The sequence below is a fragment of the Lissotriton vulgaris genome, chromosome 3_1 (genome assembly GCF_964263255.1).
Source record: "Lissotriton vulgaris chromosome 3_1, aLisVul1.2, whole genome shotgun sequence".
In the NCBI taxonomy this organism is placed as follows: Eukaryota; Metazoa; Chordata; class Amphibia; order Caudata; family Salamandridae; genus Lissotriton; species Lissotriton vulgaris.
The window spans coordinates 1,535,953,480-1,535,969,010 of record NC_141689.1 but is presented as its reverse complement, the minus strand read 5'-3'; the positions used below and the strand labels follow the sequence as shown (position 1 = coordinate 1,535,969,010).

General features: G+C 47.0%; 1 protein-coding gene across 1 annotated transcript in view; it reads right to left on the bottom strand.

Annotated features, from left to right (window-relative positions):
* TBCK (TBC1 domain containing kinase) overlaps window positions 1–15,531 on the bottom strand; it is a 1,513,148-nt gene that overhangs the window by 822,697 nt on the left and 674,920 nt on the right. Inside the window, exon 18 of the mRNA XM_086962029.1 lies at window positions 902–952. Within this exon, the coding sequence (XP_086818155.1) occupies window positions 902–952 (51 nt within the window). The remainder of the gene's footprint in view (window positions 1–901; window positions 953–15,531) is intronic.

The following is a 15,531-nucleotide window of genomic DNA, read 5'->3' as shown; positions in this document are numbered from 1 at the left end:
TAAGACCACCATGGTCTCATCCTCTAATTGGCCTCAACACTGCAACACAAATAACCCTTACTAACGCAATTACTACTTCTTCCATTCCTAAATATATTCATGCATTCTTGCTTGCTATATCTACTTCTTTAAAGATTATAAATACATTAGATTCATTGTGTTCCATGCTACTACCTTCCACAGTATACATAGCCATCATTACAAAGGGTACTTAGTCGATATTTCAATCACTCTCACAGAAGCCGATCATTTCGTTTTGCCTTTGTCAAAATTGTTAGGGAAATATTCACAAACCTACAGGCTTGTCAGTGTTCTATGTATTTGTCATTGTTACCCTTCCCACGTCCAGTCAATACCCCATTTGCTGCTCTGTATCCTAACTTTACCCCTGCTAAAAATCTATCAGTCTCTCCACAGTACTTCAATAGTTCAGTTAAACAGGCTCTCAACATCAGGGCCCATAAATAACTTAATTTTCATGCCATTTCAAAGGGCTGAAAGGAACATTGTGTTTTTATAACCCACTTTAATTTTATTCAGCTTACTAACTTTGGAAGACTGAAAGCCTGAGGTGGCTTTGACATGATTCAGACTCGAGACCAGCACATAATATCAGATGTCAAGGGTGAGCGTCTAAATACTGAGTGATCTCACTGGCTCATAACTTGATCATTTTAGTTCACCTACGTTTAACTACGTTTTACAGTGCGCTAAATAGCTTGAGAATAAGACTCTAAATTAAATAAACAAAAAATAAATGCTATTCAAAGTTAAATAAAACAACATCCAATTGTACATAACTGCTGATTTTGTACAGAGCTCCGCTGCCTTTTGGCTAGGTTTGCCTATAGAAATACTATATACATACATACTGCTTAAAATAAGGAAATAAGGTACGTACCTTCATTGTTAAAATTTAGGTAAAGAAAAGGCGCACAAAGAGAATCCAGACCTAAAGAAAAGAAAGGAACCAACTTTAGGTGTTATGCTTGCCTCAATGTCATACAGGAGTCAAACAGGGAAAAAAATACACTAGCTCGCTCATTTAGCAAGTTAAGCAACAAAACTACTCCATCAAGATTAAGTCAGTTCATAATGTTAGAAGGTTTGAAACAATATAACATTTTCAGAGCAGATCTGTAATTTACATGCATTTAAACAACTTTGCTTCACCCACAGAAGGTTGTATGCTTGATCATACCATTTGTCTTTGTCCTCGCCTTCAACGAACCTTGATAGGGCTCCTCTCGCGCTCTTATTGCGAGGGGCTGTTTGACTTGTCCTGAGAGAGTGATTTTGTTTTGTTTTGTTTGTAACTCATTTTATTGAGATATTTGGCAAGTAATAATTCATAAAAACAATAAGTAACCATATTACAAGTTCCTTAGTCATAACGTTCAATGGAATTCATAAATACATAGTTTTTAACAAGAATGGCTTATGCATACAATCTCCTAAACAGATTTCACCTTATAAGGAGATTGAAATTCATACATTTTTTTATTGAATTAACGACCGCCTAGAAAAATTTTGTGTCGCTCCCACTTGGACCACACACATCTTTTCTCAATCTTTAACTCCCTGCATTTTCGCCACCCACTCTTGAAATGTTGGAATGTTTTTAGTTTCACTTCTCTGGAGAGTCGAGGTATGAGCATAGAGATAAATAGTAGTTTACTATTGCTGTCTGAAACACCCATTAGGTAGCGAAATATCAAATAAAACCATTTGGGGATCATATGGCAATTGAATTTTTAATTTATCTACACAATCATCCAAAATCGGTTTCCAATAGGAATGTAAATTAGAACATCAAAAAATAATGTGCAAACAATTTCCTTAGATCACATGAAAAACAAATAACAGAGAGCTCAGTGTTGATCTTATTTAGAAACATGGGAGTGTGGTAAATTGGCCACTTTGCATAAAATTGCATTTTACGGAAACTGACCCGTCTTCAAACCGAAAAATTCATTTTGTAAATTTTATTCCACATATCCATTTTCACTAGTATATATATTCCTCTTTCTGCCATCTATTGGAAATTCTCATGACATTTTATGTCTCTTTTGCCTGGACTAGGTAAGTTCTCCAAGAGCAGACTGATCTTTCATTTGCCCTCTGAAATAACCCTTAAATCAAATCCAAACGAGTGACAAGTCGATGTGTGTCAAAATATATATATTATTATAGGACAACAATAGCCACCCTTTAAATTTCTCTTTCAAGGGGCCAATATCTGTCCAGGGTCGCCATGATCTATTTATAAAAAAAAGTCCGATAATTTACAAACCCATTGGCTTGTCAACTAGCTAGTATTATTTTATCCAGGAGTGGGATCTAGATTTACCGAATGTGAGATGGACAAAGAGAGGAGGCCAGGTCCTAGCCCTTAGCCTACAACATGGTCTAAGAGCTACAAACGGGAGAACAAGGTCTGATCCCAAAGGGGAGTGTACTTTCAACAGAAGTGACCACACAAGCAGAATTGATTATTGCCTAGTATCGCTTAATCTCTGGCCCGTAGTGGATGGCATGATGGTAGTAAAAAAAGTAGAGAGCGATCATAACGCTCTTGCACTTACTCAAAAAACTTGGTACTGCCCAACCTGACATTAGGGGGTGTCCGGAGTTGGGTGTCCTTTTCATCACAAATGACCAAAGGTCAATTAAATGGGAGTGGGTCGAGGAACACCCAGAAGCTTTAGAATTAGTTAAAAGTAAAGCACGTCGGGTGATTGAGGAACTAAGCCCGTTCAAGATGCTGCTGTTAGTCTGGGATCTTGTCACAAGTTGTTTTATATTGAAATGCGAGATATGCTAAGCCAGCCTCCAAAAGCACTGAAAAGGGTGGGGACACTCAATAGACCCGTTTCAGGCTGAGAACGCCTGGTATAATCAGCACTGCAGGGAAGCAAAGAGGGTGCTCATCTGTACATTAAAAAGCAAGGATCGCGCTTGCACCGGGGCCCACTGCTTTCCCTGGCTTCCTAGATGCGATGGGGCTGGCAGATGTGTGGCGTCACAAGCACCCCACTGCACAACAATTCACCTATCATTCACCGGTCCATAATAGTCTTTCCCGAATAGACTATTTCTTGCTGCTGGGTAGTGGGCTATGTGACATAGACTCCATTGACATAATGCCTAGAGGGATATCGGACCACTCCCCAGTGGTGATGACCCTGTCCAGTTGGGAACGAAAGTGCGCTAGGATTTACCCCATATACCCTAACTATCTGACGATCCCCAAGATCAACAAAAAGGATCTTAAAAAGGCAACTGCCTTCTATTTTGCTGAAAATGCAGCGTCGGTATCCTCTCCTTCGATCCTGTGGGAGGCATACAAAACGGTCCTGCGTGGCCAGGCAATAGCGTCCATCTCAGGACACAAAAAGGCACAACGGCAGGAACTTTCAGAACTGGAATTAACACTACACGCAGCAAACACAGCACATGTGTCGGACCCCATGGCAGACACCCTGCACACACTCAAACTGCGACAGCAGCAATATCAGGACCATCTTAAGTCACAAGTCGTAGACGACATCTCCGGCACGAAGCACAGGATATATGACATTGGAGACAAGGCAGGGAAGATGCTGGCCTGGCTGGATAAGAAAGGGGGGAGCACTAGGGGCATACAGCGATTATGCACACGTGACGGACTGCTGCGATCGCACCCAGAAGACATAATACACACACTAGCAGAGCACTTTCAGGACGTGTACACTCCTGTCAGGGATGTCACAGCACAGACTGCACTTGATTCCCTTCGACACGTGGAAGTCCCCACGCTGCCACCGGAGGTGGTCCGCGTACTAGAGTCAGATTTGACGGAGAAAGAAATACACCGAGCGATTCACGCGTTGCGGTCGGGGAAGGCACTGGGCCCGAACGGGATTCCCATTGAATGGTATAAGGTCATGTCCGACAAACTAGGGAAGCCTTTGTTGGCAATGTACACAGAGAGCCTGGCAAAAGCAGAGATCCCGCTGGATCAGCGAGTTGCTACGATCATAGCCATCCCAAAACCCGGTAAGCCCCCGACGGAATGCACATCATACCGCCCGATATCCCTTCTCAATGCGGAAGCCAAAATTCTCGCAGAACTGTTGGCCAATAGACTAATGAATCATCTCCACCTGTTGATACACCCGTACCAATCGAGCTTCATGCCCCACAGGAGCACGGCCCACAATCTCAGGCGGGTGCACGGGATCCTGGCACATGCCCCCTCACTAACAGAGGCAGCAGAGATCCTGTCCTTGGATGCCAAAATGGTCTTCGACATAGTGGAGTGGGAGTATTTGTTTGCAGTCCTGGCTCACATGGGCTTTGGCCCAAAATATATTGTATGGATCCGTCTTTTATATGCCAACCCAATCGCACAGGTCACTGCAAATGGTCATATTTCACAAACGTTCCCGCTGGCGAGGGGTACCCGTCAGGGATGCCCTCTGTCCCCCTTGCTTTTTGCCCTGGCTCTGGAGCCACTGGCCACAATGATTATGACGTCGCCGTTGTTAAAAGGGATTTGTTGGAAAGAGGGATGGGAAGACCGAGTGTCACTATACGCTGATGATATGTTGATTTACTTAACCGATCCGGACAGCGGCATTCGGGCACTCCTTGTACTCTGTGATGCCCACGGAAAGACGTCGGGATACACGCTTAACTGGTCGAAATCTGTGATATACGTACTGAGGGGACCGCAGCCCTCGCTCGCAGCAGATTGTCCGCTTCTATTGACTTCGGGCTCCTTTAAATATCTGGGCATACATATCACCACTGACGCAGCGGATTTCTTCGAAAAAAACCTAAAACCTCCCCTGGAGGGCCTGCGCGCAGACGTTAAGAATTGGGCAACTCTACCTCTGACCCTCCTCGGACGTGCTGCCCTCTATAAAATGATGGCGCTTCCAAGATTCATATACGCCCTGGAAAACACCCCATACCCGGTCGCGCCGAGATACTTCCAACAAGTCACAGTGTTGGTCTCCAACCTGCTATGGGGTAATTGGCCGGCACGGATTGCACACATCAAACTGACCAGAAGTTGGTACGAGGGAGGGATAGCATTACCAAACCTGCAACTATACTACTGGGTGGCGCAACTCAAAATAGTGAACCAATGGGTACACGCTCCGAGGGAAGACCCAGCCTACAGGACCGATAGGGCGCAACTAGGAACCAACAGCATGTTAGCGGTACTATATGACAGGCACCAGGCCACGAAGCTAATTGGACCCACGAGACACACTGCCATTCTGTGGCACACCGCACAGGCGAAGCTGGGATGGAAAGGCAAAATTACCAAACTCACCCCGCTCTGGCACACAAAAGCTCTGGGACGGCTAAGACAAAGTAAGGGATTTGCGCAATGGGACAGCATTGGGATATCTACAGTTGGGGACTTGTGGGATAAGGGCACTGTGATACTGTTTGCCAGGCTTCAACAACAATATGAATTGGGTCCACATGAAACTTACAGATATATACAGATTAGACACGCTTTACTGCAGGCAATACCGGCAGACACTGACGTTCCGGAGTCATTGCCATTAGAGGATAGACTACTTACTGATTACATGCAGCATAGTGCGACCTCCCTAACATACCGGAAATTGCTGAATAACCTAACAGACCCTACCCTGACACTGCGTGAGAGGTGGGTGGAAGACGTGGGTGATATCGATGACTCGGAATGGAATGAGGCTCTGGCATCACCGAAAGAGGTGGGAATTTCTGCCAAATTTAGACTAGTACAATTTAAAATCTTACACTGAGTTTATTATACTAGACTCATGCTACACAAGATACACAGGGCACCACACCCATTCTGCCTTCGTGGCTGTGGGGAAGAAGGGACATTATTACACACACTTTGGGACTGCCCACTTATAGTCGAATATTGGCGGCAGGTGATGCGCACCATCTCACAAACACTCCAGGTATCCCTAGTCCCGGAACCTCGCAAATGTCTCCTAAATATCTGGGAACCTACTGATCTATCCATTTATGGCCAAATCTGGGGTACACTGGCGATGATGGTAGCCAAGAGAGACACTGCACAGAGGTGGGGCGCACCGGACCTGCCCACAGTGTCACTGTGGTGTGGCAACATGGACATGCTAATGTTCACGGAGAGGGCGGTCTATGTACTTAGGGCCTACCCCAGTAAATGGAACAACGTGTGGTCGGCGTGGAATACATACAGAGGGGAGTTGTGTGACTCACTGACGGAAGATGACAGTGTTAGCTCTGATGAGGAGGAGGAGAGGGAATAGGAGAAACAGAGGGGATGAGACCTAGGCAAAGAGATAGAGATACAGCTCGAGTACTACAGACATCATGTGTCAACGCTATGGACCACCGAATCTGCACATTATGTAGCTACAGACGTGATGTTGGATATTGTGTGTGATATTAAACTTGAACTCAGTTATAAGTTTAGTTTTTTAAAAAAATGAAAATTCTAGACCTACTGTTTTTTCAACGTCAATGCAAATTCTTGAGAGTATCAATATAGAAATATGACGCCGCCGAACCTCAGGGTTGTCGGCCACTAGGCTGTGTACATATGAATGGTAAGATCACAGGAATGCAAATGTCACGGCCGGCCTGGATGGTTGTAGGCCAGTAATAATGTATACTCTAACTTGTCAAATAAAGGTCTTTAAAAAAAAAAAAGCAAGGATCGCTCTGAGGTTGTGAACTGCAGAGCCAAATATAGGCAGGCCGTTGAGAGAGCAAAAAAAAAATGGGAGGGTTCTCTCTGGTACTCGTTACACTCAGCATTGACAGACAAAGATCCCAAGACATTTTGGAGAAACACAAAACATTGGCTTAAGGGAAATAAGGCAGTCTTAGAATACACTGTGAAATCAGAAGAATGGGTTACTCATTTTAGCTCCCTTTATGGCAAAGGCATTAGAGAAACCATGGAGGACAGTGAAATGGGGGTTGAGGCCCGAGGTGGGAATGATGATACCATTGTTTTTTCCATCGAGGAAACCCAAATGGCGATTTCCACCTGTGTCCCCAGACGTGCTCCTAGCCCGGACAGAATTCCTAATGATCTATATAGGGAGGATAGATCTCTCTGGGTCTCCTATAATAACTTAATATCAAATTGGATTATATCTGGTGCTGACATACCAGCATCGTGGCAGATTGCTGAGATAGTGCCCATCTATAAACAAGCATTTGCAATGCCATAGGTCTCGCGTTAGGAAAGTTTGAGCTATTGGTATTGTAAATGATTTTTTTTTAATTTATGTGTTGGTTTTGAAAATAGCTAAATTAATAGCTTTGTCATTTACAATGCCAATAGTTATAACTTTCGCAAATGTGACACCTGTAGAATTTGTAATGCAATACGTTTTGTATTTATGTGACTTACATGTATTGCTATTACAAATAACAATGGCTTTTATTTATTTTTTAATAATTAATACTTAAATACAAGTTATTGTAATTTATAATGGCAATAGCTTAAACGTTTGTAAATAACTTTTGTGAAGATGATGTTCAGTGTATTTTAGTGTGACGAAAATACAAGAACAGAAGTGAAATATTAACATCTTTTTGTGACTTTTGTATTAAAGCTTGAAACATTGAGAGAACATATTTGAACCAGTGATGCTGTGGTGGTGCTGAGTGATGCTGTTGTTGCGCTGAGTGATGCTGTGGTTACGCTGAGTGATGCTGTGGTTGCGCTGAGTGATGCTGTGGTTGCGCTGAGTGATCCTGTGGTTACGCTGGGCGATGCTGTGGTGGCGCTGAGTGACGCTGTGGCGGTGCTGAGGGATGCATTCGTGGCCCCGAGTGATGATGTGGTATTCCTGAGTGATACTGTGGTGGTGCTGAATGATGCTGTGGTGCTGCTGAGTGATGCTGTGGTGCTGCTGAGTGATGCTGTGGTGGTGCTGAGTGATGCATTCTTGGCCCTTGGTGATGATGTGGTGTTGCTGAGTGATACTGTGGTGGTGCTAAGTGATACTGTGGTTTTGCTGAGTGATGCTGTGGTGGTGCTGAGTGATGCTGTGGTGGTGCTGAGTGATGCTGTGGTGGTGCTGAGTGATGCTGTGGTGGTGGTGCTGAGTGATGCTGTGGTGGTGCTGAGTGATGCTGTGGTGGTGATGAGTGATGCTGTGGTGGTGATGAGTGATGCTGTGGTGGTGATGAGTGATGCTGTGGTGGTGCTGAGTGATGCTGTGGTGGCCCTGAGCGATATTGTTGTGTGCTGAGTGATGCTGTGGTGGTGCAGAGTGATGCTGTGGTGGTGCTGAGTGATGCTGTGGTGGTGCTGAGGGATCCTGTGGTGGTGCTGAGTGATGCTGTGGTGGTGCAGAGTGATGCTGTGGTGGTGCTGAGTGATGCTGTGGTGGTGCTGAGGGATCCTGTGGTGGTGCTGAGGGATCCTGTGGTGGGGCTGAGTTATCCTGTGGTGGTGTTGCGTGATGCCTTCTTAGCCCTGAATGATGCTGTGGCGGTGCAGGGTGATGCTGTGGTGGCGCAGAGTGATGCTGTGGTGGTGCTGAGTGATGCTGTGGTAGTTCAGAGTGATGCTGTGGTGGTGCAGAGTGATGCTGTGGTGGGGCAGAGTGATGCTGTGGTGGGGCAGAGTGATGCTGTGGTGGTGCAGAGTGATGCTGTGGTGATGCAGAGTGATGCTGTGGTGCTGCTGAGTGATGCTGTGGTGGTGCTGAGTGATGCTGTGGTGGCGCTGAGGGATGCTGTGGTGGTGCAGAGTGATCCTGTGGTGGTGTTGAGTTATCCTGTGGTGGTGTTGAGTTATCCTGTGGTGGTGCTGAGTTATCCTGTGGTGGTGTTGAAATCCTCCATTTTCCGAGCACTGCGTCGCGTGATACCTGCTGCGAACAGCTAGCGTTTTATGGGGCTCGCAATGGACTAATGCAGCACACGAAACAAGCGGGCGTTAGAAAAGTAAGAAAGGTATGCATTCATCGGCCGAGTTCCCATTCCCCAAACATCTGCAGATTTCACAAGGCAGTGCAGTAAAACGCAAAAGATGCTGGTGTGAGCAAACTGTATTTCAAATGCAGATCTGTGACTTCACCCGCACTCCCTCAAAGGTCCTTTATAAATGGCGGTCTATGCTGCAATGTGTAGGCTTCCAGGTGTGAACACACAAGAGACGCCGAGGGTATGTGCGAGAAATAATGCACTTTATGCCGAAGGAAGCAAGAGTGTTTTCATTCAAGGTGTTAACAATATAACACAAATAGCAATAAAAGCTGAAAGCAAAACAATCCAAACCATCCAAAGAGCGAGCACAAGGTAATAAAACGCGATGCTAAAACTGTCGCAGTAAATCTTAAACACAAATGAAATCATATCCGTGTCTATGTTACAAAATAAATCCCTTTACATTTTTTGTTAAATTTTGAATGATTGTTAAATTTTGAATGGCTCCATTTTTGTGTCGTTCATTTAACAGGCGTTTACCCATATGATAGACAAAATAACGGCACTTTTAACAACACAGTGGTAAAGATCTAACCGTAGAAAGGGCAGGCTTATGGGGGATGGAAGTGTTGAGAAGTAACCATAAATAAATGCTCCGCGGAGGGGAAACTGGAACAAAGGAGGATGGCTCTGTCGGCCTTGTGCCACAGTGGCGCCTATTGTCTGTTTCCTTCTAACACTCCATCATACTACCATTCGAATGTAATTGCTACCAAGCCTCGCTGTCTGCATTTTTTACACATCAAACACTAAATAATGGGTTGTCGACCTTGCTGCAGGAACACCGGGACCATGAAGTGAACCATCCATTTAACAAACATTGTGCGAATAAGGAGGGAACTGCAACTCTTAGTTAAAGTGAAAGTACAATATGCGAGGCACAGACTGGGGGGAGCGGGAGGCGGGGGGCGGGGGAGCGAGCGAGTGGGAGAGAAGGAGCATGGTGGTGTGCGAGGCGGATGGGGGGGCAGGGGAGCAGGGACTGCAACTCTTAGTTAAAGCCGAAGGAAGCAAGAGTGTTTTCATTCAAGGTGTTAACAATATAACACAAATAGCAATAAAAGCTGAAAGCAAAACAATTCAAACCGTCCAAAGAGCGAGCACAAGGTAATAAAACGCGATGTTAAAACTGTCGCAGTAAATCCTAAACACAAATGAAATCATATCCGTGTCTATGTTACAAAATAAATCCCTTTACATTTTTTGTTAAATTTTGAATGATTGTTACATTTTGAAATGTTGTTTACCCTGCAATAGTTCAGAGCTATAAATAGATTTTGAATGATTGTTAAATTTTGAAATGGTCCTGTTTATGACCTGCGGAGCGAGGCGTTTCAAGAGCCAAGTGGGGGGGCGGGGGAGCGAGCGAGTGGGAGGGAACGAGCATATGGGGATGGGGTGTGAGGCCAAGCGTGCGCCTGGCGAAGCGTCACGCTTCAGTACACAACATGCATTGGGACAAATCCGCTTGTTCAAGAGTGTTATTTCCCCTGCAATAGTTCAGAGCTATAAATAGCTCGACCTAAAAAGGGGACTATGCCGGGAAGTTATAGGCCAATTAGATTAATTGATTCTCTCCAGAAAACCTTCTGTAAGCAGATACTAGGAAGGATCCAGGACTGGATGTCTGAGTGCCAAATCCTCAGAAATTTTCAAGCAGGCTTCCGCACAAACGTTAGTACTCTGGACCAGGTCTTTCGTCTTTTGTGTATCTACTGGAAGGAAGCAGAAGTAAAGGGGGGGGGGAATTATATGTGGTCTTTGTTGACCTTGTTCCCCAGGCTAGACTCTGGAGAGTATTGAATGACATGGGTTTGCCGGGCAACCTTTTAGATATTTTAATGAGACTTCATTCATCAAATGCGGAACAGGTCAGGTGGTGGGCAAACAACCAAGTAAAAAGAACCTTCCCAGTGCAACGAGGTGAGGCAGGGATGGGTGCTAGCCCCCACGCTTTGTACTCTTTTTATAAACAGGGTGGTAGATTTTATTGATAGAGATGGCTGTGATGCCCCAGAAATTGGTGTAAGAAGAGTGCTTGCACTTCTCTTCGCCGATGACACTCTTTTAATTTCTAAATCTCTGCAGGGTTTGCAACAACTTTGAATTGATTTTATAAGATTCTGTGATGAAAGGGGGCTGGTTTTAAATGAGGTGAATACAAAGTGTATGATTTTTAACAGGGGTATGGTAAAACTGTCCAAAAGACCTGTATTGGCTGGTGGAACTCAACTGGAGCAAGTTGAAGCTTTTGATTATTTAAGTATTCGTCTGACTCCATCGATTAATTGGGGTGCCTACATCGAGAAAGTAAAACATCAACAAATCCACCAGTGGGGGGCGTGGCCAAGCCGGCGTCGAAGATGGCCGCCATTTAGAGAGGCTCATAACATCAGCCAGGTCCAGCTGCATATATCCCCGGTCCCACCGACGCAATCAGCATCGAGACCCTTGCCGAGGACAGCAGGGGAGGCGCTGTCACTGTGGGCCCATTTGCGGCTTTCCAGCTCCTGCTGGAACCATACTTCTGTCGTGTGGCGTGGAGAACGGGCCTGCCGGCGCTGCTCCTTCGAGCAGCTGGGTGGGCCCGTACAGCGAGAGACTGTGCCCGACCAGTGTAACTGAGGCCGATACCATCTGGGCCCCTGGTGAGTCGGGCGGCGTTTCTGGGCTTTCCTGTCCACCCACCCCCAGCCCGCCTCTCGTTCCTGTGCCCGGTCTGGCTGCCCGGCCCTGTGTTTGGAGCATTCCGTTTATGACATGGTGGGGACAGGGGCCCACACGCCGGTGATATTGGGGGCTGGGGCGCTGGTGTGGTATTGCGGGCAGGCCCGGTGTGTGGGGGTGGGGCGTCCACTGGCTGTCGCAGCAGAGACACTCATGGACATCCGCTGGACCGCTGCCTGCCACATGTTAATGTTCTGTTCTCTTTACAGGACTGGGGCCACATTTTAAGACATCATTGTCCACCCAGCACTGATGACTTGCGGTCAGCTCCGCCTGGACCTCATAGAAAACCTGTTCATCCCTCCAGCATTGGGCATGTGAGGCCTGGTGCCCTGCTCTGCTTGACCGCTGCTCCTTCTTTAGTGTTCGAGACACTATTTCAGCCACATCCATTACCCGGCACGGCTACACTCCTGCGCCTTGGCACCCCCACGCAAATTACTGCGCACTACCTGCTCTCCCCGACCCACGCTACACTTGTGCCAACCGTTCCCTCAGTACCCACTTCCACCCGGGCGTTGCTTCGAAAGCATGAGTCGTAAGGACCCGAAACAGAGCACTTTGCCGTTTGGAAAAGCGACTGAGGGGACTGCGTCACACTCTCCTACGATGGCAGAGGAGGCACCGGAGCCTCCTGGAGCCTTGGTGGCAGCACTTTTGTCTGAGATGCGAGCAGGTTTTAGGGCACTGGACTCACGTTTCGACATCCTAGATCAAACTATTGCGTCGTCCAGACACATAATCGCCGGCTTGACGTGGTAGAGGCATGTGTGTCGGATTTGGAGGACGGAATGGCCCAATCTCGGAAGAAATCAGAGCGGACTGAGCGTCTGTTAAAGGAGGTGGCCATTAGGAACGAGTATTTGGAGGCCCCTGGACGACGCAATAACGTTCGCATTATGGGGGTCCCGGAGACGACTGCTACAGGCCGGCTTGATCTATTCGTGGAGAAACTGCTCACTGCCCTATTTGGAAGTGAATCATTCACCCCTGGATTTGTGGTAGAGAGAGCGCACCGGTCACTTGGCCCCAGACCAAATCCTGGCCTTCCCCCGAGACTAATCATTGCGAGACTATTGAACTTTCGAGACCGTGACACTGCACTTAGGATGACCAGAGAACACAACGTGATTGAGTGGCAGGATCCAGGCTGTCCTTTTATCCCGATTTCAGGAAGCAAGACAGAAATTTCAGGGAGTAGAGGCCACGCTGCGCAATCTTGGTCTTAAGTATGGAATGCTATATCCGGCAAGATTGAAAGTTGCCTTCTGAGGCAGGTCTAGAAGGCCCGCTTACTTCCCCGCCGCACAGCGGCTCGGACACCAGTGCGGAACTCTTTTCAAATTCAGGGCATGGTTAATGGTTTGGGAATGTCGGTTTGCTTTAATTGTTCAGTCCAGGGATATGGCACTGTTTACTGTTTCTGCTTTTTAATTGAGACGTCAGTTGGCCTGGCTGTTTGCGAGCTGCCTGCCCCCCTGCCCCCATAACCCCCCCCCCGGGTGTATCTCGTGTGTTTGGGTTTACTGCAATTTCTGGGGTCCATTCCTTGGCCTTCGTTGGTTTGCCTGATGATTGGGCTAGAAAATTCAATTGGGGTTGGCCACCTTCGGGATGGGTAGTGGCTGGGTGGTAGGAGGGGGATTAGGGGTTGTTACACACATTGTTATGGTTATTATTCACATTTTATGCTCACATTGCTTAACTCATTGACATGGCACACGCGTACTGACAGACGGCCATCTATACACTGGTTGAATGGCGCAGTTGGGTAACGTACAGGGTTCCTCGGCCGTCACCCTCATGTCCTGGAACGTCAGCGGTCTTAATAATACACGAAAGACGAGACAGGTTATACACTATCTGATGAGACTTATGGTGGATATAGCGTACCTGCAGGAGACTCACCTCCCAACCACTGACTCGTCGCGTTTTCGTTCCAGCTGGGGCGTCCACAGATTGTTTGCTAACTACAGCAATTACGTTAGGAGCACGGCCATTTTGATCCACGAGAGACTCTCTTTTACACTCCTTGATATTAACCGAGATCCCGAGGGTAGATATGTTATAGTTACACGGAATCTCTATGGCCGCAAAATTACCTTGGCGAATGTTTATGCCCCCAATATTGATGACCCTGAATTCTTCCGCAGTTTGAATGCGCGGCTCATAACTCACGACCCCCAAGCCCTTCTTTTGGGAGGGGACCTTAATCTGCTAATACACCCGGTCCTTGACAGCACCTCTAAAGCACCAGACACCAAGCCCCGGGCTCGGGGTGCCCGGAGAGACCTCTTCGTGCAGCATGCTTTACTAGACATTGGGCGACGGCAGGACCCCACTCTCACTAAGTACACACATCACTCAGGCCCACATGGAACCTGGTCTAGGATAGACTATTGGCCAATCTCACCCTTAATAGCAGACTGGTTTCTCTCTCACGCCACGCTCCCGTGCACGTACTCGGACCACTCACCTATAGTTCTGCATTTACAATTTCCTCGGCCGGAGGGTTACGAGAGACAATGGCGTTTCCCTGGTAGAGCTTTGCAGGATGATCTGTTTAAGGCTGAAATCCGGGAGGCGATAGAAGATCATTTTGAGCTTTATTCTGGCTCTGTGGACACCGTTGCGGTGCTGTGGGAGGGATTCAAGGAATTCATACGGGGAGTGTGCATCTCCAAACAGGGAGGGGTACTTAGAGATCTCAAACACACTTTAAATCGACTTGAACGTGTCATTGCTGCATTAGATTTCCAACTGGCGCGACAGCCTGACGCAGAGGCGCAAACTGCTCGCCTCACACTGCTTACGGAATACAGAGACACAGCTGACCGGGAGATTGACCAGGAGATTCTTTATATGGGGAAATACCACACGGCAACGCAGTATGGTGAGGGAGAACGCCCTGGTAGAGAGCTGGCTCACATGATTAGACCGCCTTACTGTAAGGCATACATTCCCGAATTGCAATCGTACACTGGCGTCACCCTCAAATCCACAGCGAAAATTCGGGACAAATTCCTAGATTATTTCACTACGCTATATGCGACCAGGGCAGGTCCCGACGGTACAGCACAAACTACGTATCTGGACAAGGTTGAACTGGTGTTTCTGGAAAAATATATGTTAGATTACATGGCTGAACAGATTTCCGTTGCGGGCATTGAACTGGCTATGGAAAAACCAAAGGAAATGATGGACGGAGCGTTGACAATACAAGCACTCACCCCCAGTCAACTGATCTGGGTTTAATCCATCACCGTTCTTTAGCCCACTCTGCCACCCCAGTTCAGACATGGCCATATGCAAATCAATCTGACCCTGTGCCTCATGGGAACAGTCCGGCCCGAACTGCCACGCCATGCCTTCCCTGGATCGGAAACAAGCTACCGAGGACCGGTTTCTTGCATTTCAGCCTTCTTCAGCCCGGCTTGCTTGAATCCAGTGGCAAAGTGAGTAAGGGACTCACGTCTGAGCATACCCTGACAAACTTATGGCGAACAAAGAAAAACCAAAGGAAATGATGGACGGAACATTGACAATACAAGCACTCACCCCCAGTCAACTGATCTGGGTTTAATCCATCACCGTTCTTAAGCCCACTCTGCCACCCCAGTTCAGACATGGCCATATGCAAATCAGTCTGACCCTGTGCCTCATGGGAACAGTCCAGCCCGAACTGCCAAGTCATGCCTTTCCTGGACCGGAAAAAAGCTACTGACGACTGGTTTCTGGCATTTCAGCCTTCTTCAGCCCGGCTTGCTTGAATCCAGTGGCAAAGTGAGCAAGGGACTCACGTCTGAGCAT